The 18,668-nt window shown below is 43.1% G+C and overlaps 2 protein-coding genes across 3 annotated transcripts; both read right to left on the reverse strand.

Moving 5' to 3' along the window:
- Nucleotides 1-1,827: 1,827 nt before the first annotated feature.
- Nucleotides 1,828-8,464, reverse strand: LOC311013980 (cysteine-rich and transmembrane domain-containing protein 1). Of its 2 annotated transcripts, none has more exons than XM_084010309.1 (3): nucleotides 8,330-8,464; nucleotides 4,633-4,955; nucleotides 1,828-2,819 (listed from the first exon to the last, which is right to left on the reverse strand). In XM_084010309.1, the coding sequence occupies exons 2-3, from the start codon at nucleotides 4,934-4,936 to the stop codon at nucleotides 2,716-2,718; spliced, it is 408 nt and encodes a 135-aa protein (XP_083866435.1). In that variant the 5' UTR covers nucleotides 4,937-4,955; nucleotides 8,330-8,464; the 3' UTR covers nucleotides 1,828-2,715. The 2 variants fall into 2 exon arrangements, with proteins under 2 accessions (XP_083866435.1, XP_083866436.1); XM_084010310.1 differs by lacking the exon at nucleotides 8,330-8,464 and adding an exon at nucleotides 5,994-6,118.
- Nucleotides 8,465-13,939: 5,475 nt separating this feature from the next.
- On the reverse strand, nucleotides 13,940-17,580 carry eif4ebp3l (eukaryotic translation initiation factor 4E binding protein 3, like). Its single transcript, XM_084010515.1, has 3 exons — nucleotides 17,165-17,580; nucleotides 15,245-15,421; nucleotides 13,940-14,243 (listed from the first exon to the last, which is right to left on the reverse strand). Exons 1-3 carry the CDS (start codon nucleotides 17,559-17,561, stop codon nucleotides 14,215-14,217), a joined length of 603 nt encoding a protein of 200 aa, XP_083866641.1. The 5' UTR covers nucleotides 17,562-17,580; the 3' UTR covers nucleotides 13,940-14,214.
- Nucleotides 17,581-18,668: the final 1,088 nt, after the last annotated feature.

Raw genomic sequence — 18,668 nt, forward strand, 5'->3', positions numbered from 1 at the left:
GCCTGTCAACTCTTAACTGCTTACAGATATTGTTTTTTCCCCTGGAATAATTTGACTCCATTCCTTCCCTTTGTGCCGCCTTAGAAGAGGTAAGAGTGTCTAAAATCAATATTTCTTATGATAACATGGGATCACAACTAAAGAGCATTCAGAAAGTATTCAGACCTCTTCATTTTTATCACGTTTTGTTGTTTATAAAAAAACACCAATCTACATTCAAGTGAAGCTGAAACATGATTTTTATTTATTTGGTTTTTGCAGATGTATTAAAAAGAAAACTTTGCTGTGACACAGTCAAGCCCAGGTGCCTCCCGTTTCTCTTGATCCTGATTGAAGTCCACCTGTTGTAAATTCAGCTGATTGGCCAACGAAGGCCCACGCGTGTCTATATCAGGCCTCACAGCACGCTGGCGATGCGTGTCGGAGCAAAGACCGAGCTGCGAGGTCGGAGGAACCTGCAGACTTTTCTCATTTTGACTTGTCGTAGGAAAGCATGTACAGGTGCTGCTAATGATGCTAATGAAGGCTAACGAAGGCTGTCTGTCTCTGTGAGAGTGACAGTGAGTCAGCATCACAATAACAGGAGAATCAAAGCAGTTAAATGGAATTCAGCCGTCATTAATTTAATTATTTCTGTCTTCTGTGAAAAAGGGACAGAAAAACTTCAGATCTGAGTAGTTATCATTTGATCAGTTGTTTTTTTATTAAAGGAGTCATCACCTGGTTTTATAAGTATCCAGCCCCCCTTGGATCGCTTTGGATCAATTCGTAAAACTTATTAGAAAAAAAAAAAAAAATTTTAATCAAACATTGAGCTTGTTCTGACCCTTTTTCGTACCGCGATTTTATCACGCGAGATTACGCGCGAGGTTTTGACTGGTCCGGATGTGCATTGTATAATATGTAATGAGGCGCGCGTTGATTCGCCGCAGGAAGGACAGAGCCGGGGGGGCTTGCCTGCATGCAGACTCCAAAACATAATGGCGGCGCTTCGGCGATTTCAGGTAGCGGACGGGGCGGGGTTGGGTGGTGAAAGAGGGGTGGGCTTATGCAAGTAGCCGCCACGGTGACGTCACTGAAGGCGCAGAATCAAAATCTCGTGCTTTAGGAATGCACACCCTTGTGTGCTATTCCTGTTCGGAAAAAGAGCAGAAGCGAAAAAACGGCGCCACTTTCAAACTCCAGCCTTTCAGGCAAGTTTCAACTGAGGTCAAACACAGATATGCATGTTTTAACAAGAGAAATTGCGATTTCCAGGTGATGACTCCTTTAAGTGTATGATCCATTAGAAGTCCTGTATTCACAATTATACTCAGTAAAACTACAGAAGCATCTGCAACATGAAGTAGTCAAAAGGAGGCAGGATGACCCTCGTCAGTTTAACATCTAAGCTGTAGAAAGAAATGTAAATGTATAGCATGCACTATATGAACTGATTGTTTTGTCTAAAAAGTAACTCATCAGATAAATATAGTGGCATTAAATGGAATTTAGTACAAATTCCTCAAAACTGCGTCGCGCTCCACTGATTGTACTTTACATCCTGTTGTTTATTCCCTCGTCAGTTTTGTTAAATCGTCCCTCCGGTTCTTTGGTTTCACTCGGCTTCACTTTAGTGAAACGTGTCAGGCTTCCACGTTGCAACCCAACATCCTGCAGCTGCGTTATTAATAGTTCAATGGATCCGGCCAGGCCCCGCCGGCTACAATATACTGACCCCCGCTCTCACTGAAACTCACACACACACACACACACAATCCCCCTAAGCACGCACACACACACACACACACACACAATCCCCCTAAACACGAATGACAAACCCGTCCATTTCATGGGAATACATTATTTTAATGCAAGTTTCTCATTCAAAGCAACAAAAAAAGAAGGCATCTGACAGGTCATTTGGTTTCTTCTGTTAAGCAATCTCAACTTTTTTTTTTTTTCATAATTTCAGTTTTATTTCCAAGGTATATAATAAAAATAATATTGAAATATTTTTTTCATATCAATATCATGGAAAAAAAGAAAAATCATTGCGGCCATCGACTGCTAACAGGAATCAAACATAAATCTCTGTCGTCGTTTAAAACACGTATTCTTATGATTCCACCTGAAGACAAACGGCAAAACAAAAAAAACGTGCGAACGAAAAAGACACATTACAAGCGTGAGCTTCTTAGGAGCGCCCCGCGGCTCATTAACAGCCGGGGGTGTCGTGGCCTTTTGATGGCGGATGAGGCGGTCCGAGGGTTGCCCCCGGCGATGGGAGGTCACACAGCTGAAGGGAGGGTCGGGGAGGAGGAGTATCTTACAGAGGTAATCGTCATAAAGTGCCAAAGAGCATCACACTAGATGAGCCTGAGATCCAAGTATAGTGTTTGTCATTGTGTCTACCTTGAATGTGTGTGTGTGTACCTGTTGTGTGTTGGTGTAAGATTACAGCCAGGAGCCAGGAAATCAGTGTATATTTAGAAGTTGCTACAGAGTCAGTCGGTCGGTGCTGAGGCTTTCACATCAAGCGAGTGGCTCCGGACAGAGATGAGGCTTTTATCTAGAGACGAGCAAAAAGACTTGTGGAGGAAATGGAGGGGCGGTATTAAAGGAGTGTTTAAGGCAAATGGAGGGAGGAGGTTTGATGGGACTCCAGGCACAGAAATGGAGGGGTAAAGTGGGGGGGTGAAAGGACGGGGTGGGAGGGTGAAAGGACGGGCGTAGTTATGTCAGCATGTCCCAGAGACAGCAGCAACACAGAGCTGTCCAGCAGGCTGTCAGGCAAGTGTCTCCTGTGTCGTCTCTTCTCCTGTCCTCCACCACGTACACTGGAGGAGAAGACAGAGGAGGAGGAGGAGGAGGAGAAAGAGGAGAAGACAGAGGAGGAGGAAGACGAAGGGTCGACAAAGGTGATAGAGAGAAGATGGGGAGACAATTTAAAGAAAGCAATTAGTGATTCATTTCCTCATATTGTAACGTATCGGTGGCCGCTATAATTACAGTCACCATGGGAGGCGCATCGCCATGGTGACGCCACAGCAGCCCATAGCCACGATCAGACGCCGCTACAGCCGAGTAACACGTAAGGTGAGGTATCACGTAACCAATGAAATGAGAGCTTTCAGAGAGCCACGCCTCCACGAGCGCTTCCCTTTACCTCACACGTACCGCACGACGGCGGCGTCCCGTCTCACCTTCAGCCGATACGTCTAAATAAGTCATGTGAAACGGATCATGTTACACACACACACACACACACACACACACACACACACACACACACACACACACACACACACACACACACACACACACACACACACACACACACACTGAAATGAAAACATGTCCCCTTCCTTGTGTCCGTGATTAATCATTCATGTGGAGGGAAACACTCATCCACCAGCTACCAAAAAAACAAAAAAAAAACAGGTGTGGTGACTCATGACATCAGGGAGCGTGTTACCAAGGTGACCGGCTCTCCAGGTCAATAGATTAAGCAAAGCTATCTGAACCCCCGAACTCTGATAATGACATGAGTGGTTAATGATTGGCCAATATTAAATAATTAAAGTCTCCATCAAGACAAGTCAAAGCGGGATAATCTCGATGGCTCACCTTTGATCGGCTTTATCTCAAGTCGGCTACATGAGCGGCGCCGCCTCGCTGCTCGCTTTAACACATAAAGGTGTAAACCGTGTCCTCTGGAAGCTTTGCTTTGCATATTCATATTGAATATTTTACCATGTGTGCTTTTTGTTTCACAGCTTGTTCCACAAAGTGCCACGGCGTACACACACACCTTTTATCTGAAACCTGGCTTGACTTGACACTTTCTTTTTTATCATTAATGGCTCACTCTACATGCTGACAGGTTTCACATTTTCTTTCTCTTTTTTTTGCAGTCGCAGCAGCTGAAACAGTTCATTCATCAATCAATTAGTCAGCAGACAGAAACGGGCAATTCTTTTGACAAATTAAACACTTCAGTAGTTCAGGTTTTTTTTTTCCAGCTTCTCAGTTGAGAGGATTTGATGCTCTTGTTTTACATTAAAGCAAAGTTAATATCTTTGTGTGTTTGAAATTGCAGACATTAAGACATCTTGGACTGTAGGAAACTGTGACACTTTTCACGCATGTATAATCGATTTATCCAGAAAATAAATGGCAGATTCAGTCATAATTAATATAATAGACCCCTTTTTCACAGTAGACATTTTCATTTGTTGTCATACTTAAATGTTAGTTTCAGTAATAAATACTTCCTAAAATGTGTCCCCTGTAACATTTTTAAAATCTTATATAACCACACGATCAAACCGGAAGGATATCTCATGTACAGCTATTAGTGATCAGCTGTATATATTAATATATTGATTTATTTTAGATGCAAACGGGGACAAAATGTGAAAAAGTGTGACAAAAACCTTTTGGTATTTTGTTAAACGAAGAGCAACTCTTACTGATTTTGTCTGAACACACCTGATTAGGTTTGGTTATGGTATACTCGGTATTTATAAATCCCGACGGTATGATTTTTTATTGATGCGAGGTGTTGTAGTGACCCGCTGACACCACCAGAGGTCGTCTCTATAGCGTAACAAACCTCATAGTTGAACGTTTCTGTCGTGTGTGACTCACCTGTGTTTTTAGGAGCTTCCCCATACATCGGTCCAGGCGGGGGTCCCCCCTGCCAGCCAAACTGTGGTTGTGGTTGCCCAGCGTAACCATAAGGAGGCTGTCCCGGGCCAGGATAAGGACCTCCAGGACCCACTGGTCCAGCAGGGTAGTTAGGGTACGCTGAGTTGGGCTGCTCCATGTTGACAGGGTATCCCTGCGGAGGGTAACCCTGAGGCGGGTAGCCTTGTGGGGGCGGGCCCTGGCCTGGGTAGCCTGGAGCAGTGGGTCCACTGCCTGGGTACGGAGGGGGCTGCTCAAAATTCATCTTCAGGATCAACAATCACCTGAAGAGAGAATAGAAAGATATATTACAGATTCTTGCTGGTTTATAGTTTTGAGTATCGGTGAGGTCGGCGTTATTTAGCATTAAACCAGGATTTGTGTGGCTACTTTAAGTGGTAGTGCACTCTGCTGGCCAAACTATGTAATGACACCATTTCTGAAGCACTTACCATGTTAGATTTTTCAAAAATGTATATTTATATGTCTCAGATAAGGTAATATCGGCTTATTAAATCAGCATACATACTATCAATACCCTATAAGTGTAAAATAAAGATGTAAATACCCTTTTACATAACTGAAATATCACATTTTGGAGGTATTATATGTTGATGCTCAAACAACAGTCCATCATCGCAGCTTTCAGTTGTCTTTATGTGAATGCGCCTTCATCCTATTCCAAGTTTAGAACAATGCGTGGTATTGTATAGACCGTGGAGGAAGGTGTGTGTGTGTGTGTGTGTGTGTGTGTGTGCATGTAACTCAGTCTCCAGAGTCACATTAAGACACTAAATCCCTCCGAGTCCTGAGACGAGAAGAACACAACATTTTCAGAACAAGCAACAGAAATGATGCAACCGCTTCCCAGTAAAATAAAAGTACACGGCGATAGTTGTTCCCTTAATCCCTCAGCTCGCCATCCTGCCGTTTCACGCCTTCGCCATCTCACAAGACAAACAATCACTTCCAGCCACAGGGGGGGAAAAGACGAGCACAGCACATTATCATATAGCTCGTTGGGCGTCTTATGAGACAATAGTCAATCACAGCCCACATCGGCCCTTCCGGAGATAAGCACCATTTTCTTAACTGTTCACACACGGACTTTACAAATGGAGGCTGATCAAATGAACCACGGGAAAGACGGTGAGACGGCGGTGACCAAACAGGCCTGTTAGGTCACTGTGAGACGGCAGTGACCCAACAGGCCTGTTTGGTCACTGTGAGACGGCGGTGACCAAACAGGCCCGTACCGGTTATATCGCCACACTTCTGTCTTTACCCATAAACACAGAAAGACAACAACGTCACACACTCACAGTTTCTGTTTCTGAGCACAACAAGGGGAGATTAAAGATGTCGATGCCTGCCGAGTGACTGTTTTTTTTTAATTTCCAGATCCAATAAATGTTTGTCCCTAGTGCTTCTGATCCATGCTAGCCTTCATGGCTGGATCTGCTCATGTAGAACAGCCACAACAAAAAGGGAAAGTGGGCCAGATGGAAAACTGCATGCCCGCCCAGCCTCCCAGGACTCCTCCTCCGTCACGTTGCATATGTACACTATAAACACGTAAACAGCACTCCGACTCGTTTCTGCTTCTCCGTCCACACTCCAATCCTCCACCTATGTCAAAGCAACGAGCTGTAGACTGAATTGCCTCGAGGGGCATTTCTCCAAATTGGGCATTCACTATATTTATTACCATCAAAGTATAACAACTGCTTTTTCCATGTCTTTGATTACCTCGCATGGTGATAATATTAACAACAGGGTTTGCCATTGGCCCTTGGGTAATGTTAAACTTATGAATAAGATAAGATTAGAGTATTTTTCCTACTTATTTCCCAATGCCATGAGAAAGAGGGAGATTAAATAGACCCAATGGGGGAAACAGAAAGAAGTAAAACAATTATTAATGTTGCACTAAGCCACAATTACCACATCCTGCTTTAACATCGGCAATAAGCTTCACTGTGCGGTGCTTTTTCAAAAAAAAGATGTCTGGACGTTTGGCCCACTGACAGATGGCGAGGCCTCTGTCACTATGGTTACCATGTTCCAGGAGGAACAGAATGATCCCTGGTGGTGTTTTCGTTGTACCTTAAGGCATCGAGGAATAATAAGATAACACACAGCGATCAGATCCCTCTGTCTGTCTCTCACCGTGTTAACAGGGAAGCTTCGACGTCTGTCCTCCACCTTATAAGACTTGTGTTATATTACTGGATTTAAAAAAAGGGCTTCATTAAAAATTACTCAGTAATCTAAGACCAATAAGGATATCAAAGTTCACCTTGAAGGGCACATGGCCTTTATTGTACCATATAAATCTGCACCGGGTTATCTCGTCTCTCTTTTGTGAAAGCTTGCACAGAATGTGTGTGTGTGTGTGTGTGTGTGTGTGTGTGTGTGTGTGTGTGTGTGTGTGTGTGTGTGTGTGTTTAGCGTTCATTTGCATGTTTGTCATTTGTTTTCCCCCCCGGCTGGACTGCAAGAACAAGGGAGTGAGCAACCACGCTGTTTCCACAACGGGATCACGGGTGATAACGCAGAAAGACACACACACCGTGGGACAGCTCAGCTGAGATGTCTCATCCCCATGGCAACAGCAGTGTACATATTGACAAAAGGCGTAAAAAACAGCCCGTTCTGTAGCGTATGTGTTGTTACAAGGGCACGATAAAGAAATAATCCACTTCTTGACAGGTGGAAAGGCGTTTTCCTCAAATCAAAACAAGCCCTCTAATGAGTGACGGGAGAAAACGAGGCGCCCCAAATAAATCTGAACTTTTTACACTCGGGGCCGCTAGCGTTCGCTGTTGCTGAATGGAAATACAGTAAATGCCATATGATCTGACAGGATACTGTGTGAACATCACTTCTGCTATTAAGAGTTCCCTTATTTTAATGTAGAAGAAGTGTTTTTTGTGGTCACTGTACAGAACAGGGTTGACATAAGGACACACAGCTGAGATAATATGTCCAGTAGATATATTACACATTAACACAATCTATTTTTAGGTTAGAGACATCCTACAGAAGGCACAACACTATGATGGGGCCTAGTTACTACTAAAAAAATACAAGAAAAAAGATAGGAGGCTTTATTTTAGGAGGCTGTTTACAGAGGAGGGGGGGGGGGGGGGTTTACATCCGGACATCACAAGACTTAGAGGCTGTATGTGAAGACAACACGTTGTGTCTAATTAGCTAGAAAGAGACACACACACACTTGTGCTGAGCCAAGTCACGACACAATGATAAAAACACACATATAGTTATTTATTAATTAACGGGGAGCGAAGTCTAACGTTCCATTTAGCCGATTCCCGCTAATTTGAGTTCGGCTAATCTTCATTAGCTTGATATTAAGCTAGCACCCCCTCCCCCCTCCCTTTTTTATAGCATTATTACTCGATTTATACCCAGCATTGTGGTAGTATTAGTAAAGTACACGTCGACAGGTGCTAATAAAAGGGGTTTTGCTTATTACTGCATCGTTAAGGAGATATTATAAGTCACTAATGGCCGAGTGGAAGTGGCACCTGCAGGCCACAGCCCCGCAGCCCCCCCCCACACAAACTTAATGATGACGTTGGGCTCGTAAACACACAATTAATCACACAAAAGAGGTCACGTGTGAATCCCCTACCTTATTAAAACCGAAGCAGCGACGTCTGTGTGGAGAGGAAAGTCCTTCTGTCTTCACGACAGTTATTTTACCGCAACGGACAGACCCTCTTGTGTCCGTCAGAAACCGAGTGCGTATCGCTGGTTACGGGACGTGACGTCATTTGAAGAGTGCGGCACGGAGGGAGGAGAGGGAGGAGAGGGAGGGAGGGAGGGGGGGGGTGCGAGTGGGCAATTTAAAAAGAGCGGATTGGCTGAGGCGACAGCCCCCAATCACGAGGCAGTCACCTGACTAAATAAAAGATTAACTAGAGCTACATCACCAAGTCAGTGACGAAATAATAGTGAGGAGAGGATTAAGTTGGATGGGTGACTAATAAACGTCATCGTCAATAAGTGACGTTCGCCCTTGGGATTTTTATTTTAATTATTGTTATTTTATTTTAATAAGATTCAAACATACTATAATGACTTATATGTTGGTGCTATATTTCATTAAACTCCCATAATTGTGTTTTTTTATTCTATGTGCACCTGCTGGGTGCAATGCTGGTTTTCGCCCAGCAGATGGCAGACTACTCCCAGTGTATTCTCTGGGAGGAAGGCGCAGCTTGTTGCTGTTTTATTGCTCTACAACGAGCAGGCAGTTGAGTTGTTTAACTGCTGTGTTGTTATGTGGGCAAATATATTTGCATATCTTTAATTATCAGCATCACATGCCACTCAGAGAAAAGCCCCTCCAATGTAACTTTAGCATAGGGGGAGCATTTAAATTACCATATTTAAACACACAAAAAACATGTTTGTTTGTAATTTTTCAACCAAAATACACCATGAAGACTCAAGATTCAAGATTCAAAGCGTTTATTATCATATGCACAGTAAAGAAAAGTGTTTCCCTGTACAATGAAATGCGTCTGTCCACAGAATGCCATGTATAAAAATAGATTTATATATATTAAAAGGTTTATTAAAATAACAATGGTACAGAAACATGTTAGCAAACCTTTCATTTTTGTATTTTTTTATTGTATTTTGCACTGCTTTGTTATTTTACTATCCTCTTGTGCTGCTGTAACCCTGTAAATGTCCCTGTGGGGCTAATAAAGGATTATCTTATTTTATCTTAAAAGGATACTGCTTGCAACAAAGGGACTGAATGTCTTTAAACTAACGAAGCGCTTCACAATAATCTGGATTACAAGGTCCCACGTAGTATGTGTGTAATTTGTAAGATGTGTTTATAGAAGCTGAACATCTGAGGGAGTCTGTTATGACAAGGAAGAAAGAGCTCCGGCTCCGGGGGCCTCTCTGTCGGCCTCTCCAGTGTGTCTCTGCTCTTTTTTTAGGCGGGCGGTGACAAAGACAACTAGAAGCACACATTGCAAACACATGCACACGCACACTTTATTGTGAGTGTATGTTCAGCACAGAGAAGCCAGCGGTGGAGGAGGAGCTACGTAACCAAGTACAAGCTCTTTGTTACTGAAGTAGAATTTTAAGGTATCTGTGTATTTTTTAGTTTTACTCACTACATTTTAAAACAAATATCTGTACTTTTTACTCCTCAGATTTTCAAAACAGGCTTCTTACTTTAGTTTTAATGCAATTGAGGGGAATTTGATTTCTTTTCTTATTATTAATATGATGCAAAATTCAGATATTAATCTTGTATTGCAAATAAAGAAACAGCCAGTAGAATATGGGATACTTTTTACTTGAGTAAAGTAATTGAATCAATCTTTTTGTATCCGTACTTCTACTTGAATATAGAACTATGTATTTGTGACACCAAGCTGACCTTAAAGACAGATGAAATATAGGAAATCAGAAACTTCCATTTTAAATGTCTTGCCTTTTAATATGATTTATTATTAAAGAAGTTGACTCAGTACTTCTACTTCTACCGGAGTCTTTTTGAACAGAGGTTTCTATTTTTAGCTCTTACTTTATCGGCAGTGATACGTTGTGGGTTCTTTGTTTCCTTCTTCTGACAAATGTACTTATTGTAAGTCGCTTTGGACAAAAGCGTCTGCTAAATGACCTAAATGTAAATACTGTACTTCTACTACGTTTGACACCTCTGGCTATGTTTTATATTGTTAATCCAGAACAATATATCACATATTATGTATATTATTAATCTGCAGAGTAAGCACCGATGCATACGGGTTGAGTTACAGGGTTATGAAACATCATCTCATCCATCAGACATGACTTTACATGTGTACAGTATGAACACAGTGGAACACCGGCAGCCGGCCGTCTCCACAGCTGCCGCTGACGCTGGAGCTTCAAAGGAAGCGGCCCTCTGTTCTGCAAGGTGATACCCGGCCGTGTTAGCGGCATGTGATGAAAAAGCCTGCACAATGAGTGTTGTGGGACAGGCAGCCTGTAACAACAGAGTTGTAGACCAGCGGTGCCCCCAGAGAAACACCTGACCTCTGACATATACACACTAAGCTATATTTACAGCTGGTCATGCATGGAAAGCATGTTGGCGAAAGGTTCTGTTACTGGTGCGGCATTAGGCAATAGCCTGGCAGCAGCTGTTGAAAGACTGACCCGGGACCTGTCCTGTGAGGCATGTCAGGGATTCTGCAAACAGCAAGGGAATCATCAGCTTTACCCCGAGTACAATTCTGCATCGTCATTCTAAACCCATTTATTGTGAACAACAACTCAAAAGTTAACAGGTTGTATTGTTTTCTACCCTTTACGACCTTCATGTAGTCGCATGTTTAAAACCTGAAATATACTCGTCTATGAACCTGGAAACAATCTGTTAATAAAGTGAAGCACGACACAAACAAAAGTCCCTCTGTGAAAGGGTTTAATTCCTGCTATTTAAAAGTTCTGTGTGTTCATCATGCATAAGATAAACACACAATCCACTCACAGGCCATGTGTACCGAGTGTCTGTTTACGTCGTCGCCCTGGCAATTCAGCCCCGAGCCTGCAGCAGCGGCTTCAACCGGAGCAGCTGACAGAAATAGAGCCCGGGGGAGCTCTGTCCAACCCTGCAGGGGGAGGGGACGGAACAGGGGGCGAATAGCTCGTCTGTGGAAAAGGGCGAGGGAGCAATATTACCAGAGTTCACTGAAACTCAGAGGGAAAGACAGTGGGGGTGGTGGTCGTCTGGAGTTGTTTACAGCGGGACGAGACACCAAAACAACATTTTATGGATGAGTGGGAATCAAGCCTTTGGCTGGTTCTCCACGAGCCGAGATGATTTTATATCAGGGGCGAGCAGAACGTTGTGTCACATTTACACACTATTTGGATTCAATGAAATACGGGACGCCATTAAAAAAGCACTAAATGCTATTTTTAGTTGCCATGTTCACTATATACAACGTACCAGGCGTTGGTGGAAATGCATCACGTTTCAAGACAATAATACGTGCAGACATGCTTGGCCCCGGCTCCGTGATGGACACCGGGTCCAGAGAGTTAGACTGGCTTATGTGTCACTGTCACATGCCCGGTGAGAAAACGTGTCAGCAAGGATCTCCCATTCAGAGCGATGGATTCCTCACTGCTACAAAACCTTGATGTGACCCCATTCATCGGTTTATAATCATTATGTTAAGTGTTAATGCATGTTGGAATGGGATGTCCAGGAATCAGCCAAATGTATGTCATCATCCTGCTGTCGTGCAGATGCATGAAAGGAGTTTTTTGTCCAAAGTGACCAAACCTGTAATCACAAGGATATGGATGCACGTCAGTCATGAGACCTATTTTGGAGCGCGACAGTCAACAATCCTTTTCCCTTTATGATGCATGAAGAGAAAGAAAGAAAGAAAGAAAGAAAGAAAGATAGATAGATAGATAGATAGATAGATAGATAGATAGATAGATAGATAGATAGATAGATAGATAGAAATCAAATGTATAGATATAATCTATATGCAGCTGTGGCATAGCAGCACTTTCTTCTACTGTACACTGGTGCCCATCCCAGAATAGGACATGTGGACATGTGGACGATTACATCAGGTGCATGTGGATAAAATAACCATTAACCATCTCCTCTCCTCACACTGTCTCCAAAAGCATTTGAGCATGATTTTCAGTTTCATATCTGCACCTACACACAGGAAATCCCACAAAACTATGCAAAAGTCGCCACCTGGCCTTGTTCGCCCACACAAGTGGTTAAGTTTTACCCTGGTTTTGGCAGAATGTTATCTTCCTGGACTGCACCGGGTCCAGTATTTGCCGTAGGGCACCGTAACTCCGTAACACCCAGCGAGTCCAACTGTGAGCGCACGTTTAAACTCGTCTCGTCGTAATTTAAACATGAAATCATGTAGATCAGAGCCTGCCGACTCAAAGGTCAGTTGATAACTAATAAATGCGATGCAAAGGTTCCAGACACACCTGCTAGACCATGTGACCAGATCAGCTGAGCGGACTGACCCACTATCTTCCAGATGACGCATGCTTCACTGTTCACACCCTGACACCAGCTTTAAAACCCACGTTTTGGGGTAATAAATGCTGAAACACACATTATACAGTATATCTCTCCCTCAGCAACTCCACAATTACATATCTGAGATAACTGCATGGTCAAAAACCAGCAGGTGTCACCCATCCCCCCCCCCACAGTGGAGGGTGGTTTTTTATATGCCTGGCCTTGCTGGTTGCAGCTGACTTCATTCCTCAAGACCAGACCCTCCTCTTACAGTCAGCCTCCCTAATCTACAGATCAGTGTCTGGAACAAGCAGGCATACCCAACCCCGACGCTGGTGATAGTGAGGCCGAATACACGGTGTACGTGGGCCGCCTTTCATCTACGTGTGCTAATGGTGCACTTTAAATGTTTTACTGGTCAAACATCCTCTGATCTCCATTCATTAAGATATAAAGCATCATACAGTATGCTCAGGTTTGACCTTAATGCTAAGGCAATGTAGCTTAACGCTGAACTCCTTAGTCTAAGGAGCTTAAACTGTCTGCCTGTGTGGAGTTAACACTACTACTTCTTCATTACACAAGGTGCTGCAGACGAAACATATTTAAGCTATAGGCTAGTTATAGCTACTGTTATGTGCACACATTAATTTAAAATACAAAGCATTACACTTCAAGGGCCACATTTGCAATTTCACAAAAAAATACAATTTCCTGAATCTCACTATATGAGGTATTATCAATGTGGCGGACTGGACATTTAAAAAGGTACAGTAAGTCTGCATGCAGCCCTACAATGCATTACATAATGAGATGGTTTCAGGACATGTGATTTATTGAACTACAATGTGATATACATTTAGAAAAGTAAAGGAATAAAAAAACAACAAATTGATTGCCGGCAGTCTGAATAGCCTTTATTTGAAATTATTCACATTTCGGCTCTCCCTCTATACAACACAGAGCAGGAGCTGGTTTTCAGTAGGCCCTGACCCCCAACATTAGGAGAAATGTATTCGCCTATCACAAAGAAAGTTGGCCTGTTTTGGGACGGGGGGGGGAATACAACAAAACAACTGATACCTGCAGTGGAAAACTCTACATGTCTTAATGTAATCATCTTATATCCCCCAACTTAAAAAATAGGCTACATTGTACAACGTTATTTACAAAAGATTAAAAAAAGTGAAATCAAAATGGATTTTTTCCCCAAATCCTGCTGCAACTCCGACGTGAGCGAGCCACCAATCAGCCCATTAAATACCATTTCCTTGCTTAACACACATTTAGGGTCAAAAACACCCTATGGTTGTCTAACCCCCCCCCCCCACCAATTTGTTTTGGTTCCTCACGAAAGCTTTTATTTCTGGAAAAAAAAAGTGAAATAAAATAAAATAAAGCTTTAAATGTAATGCGTTACAGTCATTAAAGACCATGGAGGTGTTTTTAAATTGATAACTCTCCACAGGAGGTAATACTGGAGCTCAGATGTCCATCTCAAACTGGTTGTCATCTGTAGAAAGAGAAGAGAGGAAACAGTTAGGATGTTATTTTTAATAATGGAGGGGGGAGGGAGGGTGACAATCAGATGGTCGTTAACATTTGTGTTTGCAGACGGAGCACAACCACACCTTAACCGACAACAGGGATGACGACAAAGTTCAGACCTTATCAACGCTTTGACAACTGTCAAGAAAAATACACAAACATCGGACTAAATGGGCGTAGCTCGCGATCCCGGACCACGTGACCATGTCCTGTGTGTTTACAAACCAAGACGAGGGAAGACCGAGGGAAAAAAGGGGGGGGGGGGGGGGGGGGGGGTCAGCGGTTATCCTTGTGGTTTGACAGGAACGGAGGTCCTGATGAGTCACAAATCTCACCCATGAGCCCAAAACCGTTTGTTTGCACCTCCATCAATCAGTGCCAAAAATAGGTCCTTCATATCCTCCAACAAGAAAATTCAGTAAACTCATATATTTGCTAAATAACTGTGACATCTTTCTTATCCCCTAACGACGCCAGCAGCCTAAAAGCAAAGAAAGACTATCGTATACAACCATAAATATATAGTGATTGTTGAGTAACAAGCGACTGTTCTGGTTTTTAAAGCGTGGTTAAACCCATGAAGAGCCTGAGTGATAGTGACCGAACACCCCCCCCCCCCCCCATAAACACTCACTGCAACCTAAAAATGACGACTCATGGTGGAAACAAAAGGGTTGCAACTGCATGAGAAAAGCATTAAATGCATATGTAGTTATCTTATTATGCTTTGTATCTTGTTGGTCACATGGAATGGCTCTATATCCAAACCCTGTTTTCTGGAAACAGGCGTCCCTCAAGGCTCAGTACAAGGACCGCTTCTGTTCTCATTATACACTGGATTTTCTCTCTTTTGACAAATGTACTTATTGTAAGTCGCTTTAGACAAAAGCATCTGCTAAATGCCCTAAATGTAAATGTTTTTAGATAAGGCTAAAAATGGTGCATTGTCAGGGATTCATCCTGCACCTGCAATGTCCTTCTCTTCCTCCTCGGCTTCCTCTTTGAGATCCTGCAGCTTCCCCATAGAGTGCGTGGCGGGTACCGTTACCCCGGGGATCTGGGGCAGACAGCATGGGGGGGTTCGGGCAAGAGGGGAGTTCCGACAATCCAAGAGAAACTTCCTGTCGTAGATGATCCGGGTACCTGAGGAGACGAGAAAATCTGTTGTTTGACTTGAAACATTAAATCTCCCGTCCTGACAGGAAGTGAAGTTAATTCCATGAAGACAAAACACAACAGATCAAATGCTAGAATATATGAAAGCCTGGTTATAATAAGATCTCTGCATCTTGGCATGGTGCACATGTTGGACTATGATTATGTTCCTCCTGGAGGGGATCCGAGGGGGAAAAGGAGGGTTCTGTGTGCGAGCAGAGGGGAGGGCTGAATGAATTCTAGGAAATCAGAGTACAAAACATTCTTTTTGCAGCAGCAGGCTTCACGATTGAAGCCACATGTTCCTTCTTTATGACTGGGTCAAATCATTTTAACGCCGACACAGCAGACGTGACAACATGTAGGTGCGCGTCCAAGAATATATTTTCTCACAAGTTTTCTCACAGCAGCAACACTGAAAAACCCCCTGCAGCTCGCCACGTCTTAAAAACAACATCTCTGTCACCATCTGTACTTGGACCGACTCCAAGTGAGAGAGAAAAAAAAAAAAAAACAGTGTCATAAATGGCACGTTGTGATAAGTTTGACCAGGACGTGACTGGAGTTGTTGCTTCTTTCGTGGAGTTTGAACCTGCCCAACCTCGCCGCGAGGGAAAAAACACGTTATGTAATAGCTTTGGTGACCAGTTTGGCCCCGGACAAAGGGGGAAGCAAAGAACTGAGGGGAGGGAGGGAGGGAGGGAGGGAGGGAGAGAAATTGGGGGTGAGGAAAGAGAGCTGGAATGCAAGCTATGGCTCGAGCAATGCAGATCTGTTGTGCAAAAAAAAAAAAAACGTGTGAAACGAGGGACACATGGCATGAGCCCAGTAGAGTGAAATGTCTTGTACATGAAGTGGAACTATGTTGTAACTTCCTACATATTGTGCAACAGTAGTCCGTTTTTAGTCCAGTTCTTGTGTTTGTTTAATCCTTGCTCGCACTCCCTTTGCATTAAATATGTCCTCCCTCCCTCCCCCCACCTCGCTCCCCTTATTAAGTTGTACAGAATGTTCTCATCAGTTCCTGAAATGCAGGGCAGAGAGCGGCGGGGATAGGACGGCCTCCAACTCCTCCGACCGAGGCGGAGGCCAATCATTCGTCTGCTCTGGCATCTCGGCACATACACCCTCTTTAAATCACAAAGTCACGGGTTAGAGATCCTGTTGTCTTCGGGGAGAGGTCTGTTTTGGTTTTGCAGCAAAGACATGAATGTGTCGTTTGCATTTCCATTACGCCAATAAATCGTGTCATCTAATGCAAAGTGATGTTTTTGCCATCAGCAATGAAAAACACATAACATGTCTAATTACTGTGAATGTCATTTTAAACTTAGTAAAACATTTTTTTTTTTTTTAAAGCAACAAAACTTCCTGACTCCATACTATTTGTGCATGAGTGCCATTTATATAAAATGCTTCTTTATTCCACTTTGGTTCACAAAAAACAACAAATGACAGCAAACGTGTTGATTGCACGAGGCCTGCAGCCAACTGTCACTTTGCAGGCATGCGTTCACTCTCGTGTAACCTATTTATTTGTTTACGTTTCAAGATAAAAAGTTATTTTGCGGGTTTTACAGCGAGCTAAATACTATTTTTTTAACTCCTTATTTTGTTTTCAGCTTGCACGTACAAACAGTGAAGTCAGCGCTACTAAAGAAAAGTTAGTAGGCCTACTTTCTTTTAACGCATTTCTGAAAACAAAGCAGCTGGTAGGTCTCGGGGTCTTACCTCCAGGCGTGGTGGAGAAGAGGGTCCCCCCGGGTGTCTGGCTGTAACAGTCGGGTAGCTGGGACCAGTCCTTCAGGGTGAGCACCCTGGTGGGTATGGGGCAACTTTTCACTTCATTTGTACCGGACGACATTGCTAGTTGCTGCTGCTGCTGCTGCTGCAGGCGAAGTGGAGTTTTCTGTTTTTCTTCAGAAGTCCTCAAACTCGCTTTGCAACGGTCGTCTCGCGCAAAGACTTCAAAGTGTTTTTGTTGTACGCTTACGGCGGACGGTTGCAAACAAAGTAACAGTTGTGCAGCGGTCAGCTGGCGAGCCGAGAGTTGGAAACGAGCTCGGGAGTTCGGAGGGCCGCGGCGGTGTCCGTCGTTTACGTGCAGGGCTACTCGCAGCGCTACCATGTGCTGTATTTGTACCACCCACGGCTGCAGCGTCCACTCGTGATGTTTTTGTGCAACCCTTACGGGACACGTGGTCGGGCCAACGGCTACGTGGCGCGAATGTTTTACTGTAGCGCGCAGTCCGCGGGAGGGTGTGAGGGGCGGGAACAAATTAAAGTAGCATTTAGAAAAAAAAATCTGTTTTTAGCTATTTTGTAATAATAATAATAATAATAATAATAACTTGAATGTATATAGTGCTTTTCATTTAACCCAAGGACGGTTTACACAAACAGAAGGAAATACACAGTTAAATAGTGAAGACAAGCCACTCTTCTGAAAAGCTTCTCTTCGGCCCTTTAATGATAATTTAATCATTTAAACAACAATTGGTTTAAAAAATGAATCACAAAAATTACATTAATTTCATAATTAGGTCAACGTGAAGAAAATGTGCTATGCGGGGCTGCTCCGGTTCACAAAACAAGCGTACCGCCGCCTCTCCCCGTGTTCCCTCGACAACACCGCCCCCTACAGGCGGTTTAACGGTGTGGCGCGGGCTGCACGTTCCTCACGTCACTTCAACAACAACGTTCATTCAATACGGGCTGAAGTGTCATTGCCAGTATCTATCCTGCTTTATTTATCTAATACATATTTATAAATATAGTATTTAAAATATATATTATTTGTGTTGTTTTGTCATGTTTGAGGTGTGTTTGTTATAGGCCTTTTATTTTGAGCCTCATTGTGATGTACCTTAACCCCCATCTTTTGGGTGACGTCTCATCGTTGTACAGTAGTAGTGTTTAAAGTGTTTGAGTTAACAATGAAAACTAGAGAAAATAAAAAGATTACATGGAACAAAGATGTGCAAATTGCCAGCAGAATTTTTTTTCTGTTTGGTGAATATTAGTTTCTACATTGTGGATTAAAAATGAAGGCAGATGAATGGCTTGTTGAGTTAATTTATATAAGTCTTAATTTCCACTGAAAGATAAATGAAAATATAAATGAATAAGAAAGAAAGGAAAATAATATCACTACTATTTCCCAACCACTTGAGGGCGACATCGACATGAATACATCGAAGGAACTTTTTCTTTAATATTATTTTATATGGTGTAT

Source organism: Eutrigla gurnardus (genome assembly GCF_963514095.1).
Source record: "Eutrigla gurnardus genome assembly, chromosome: 5".
In the NCBI taxonomy this organism is placed as follows: Eukaryota; Metazoa; Chordata; class Actinopteri; order Perciformes; family Triglidae; genus Eutrigla; species Eutrigla gurnardus.

Excerpts from the sequence above, each read along its gene's own strand:
- LOC311013980 (XM_084010309.1), bottom strand. The coding sequence starts at position 4,936 with ATGAATTTTGAGCAGCCCCCTCCGTACCCAGGCAGTGGACCCACTGCT. Across the intron at positions 2,820-4,632 it reads GGAAGCTCCTAAAAACACAG|TGTACGTGGTGGAGGACAGG; the intron begins GTGAGTCACACA and ends CTTCTCCTCCAG.
- eif4ebp3l (XM_084010515.1), bottom strand. The coding sequence starts at position 17,561 with ATGGTAGCGCTGCGAGTAGCCCTGCACGTAAACGACGGACACCGCCGC. Across the intron at positions 15,422-17,164 it reads CTTCTCCACCACGCCTGGAG|GTACCCGGATCATCTACGAC; the intron begins GTAAGACCCCGA and ends TCGTCTCCTCAG. Across the intron at positions 14,244-15,244 it reads GGAAGAGAAGGACATTGCAG|ATGACAACCAGTTTGAGATG; the intron begins GTGCAGGATGAA and ends CTCTTTCTACAG.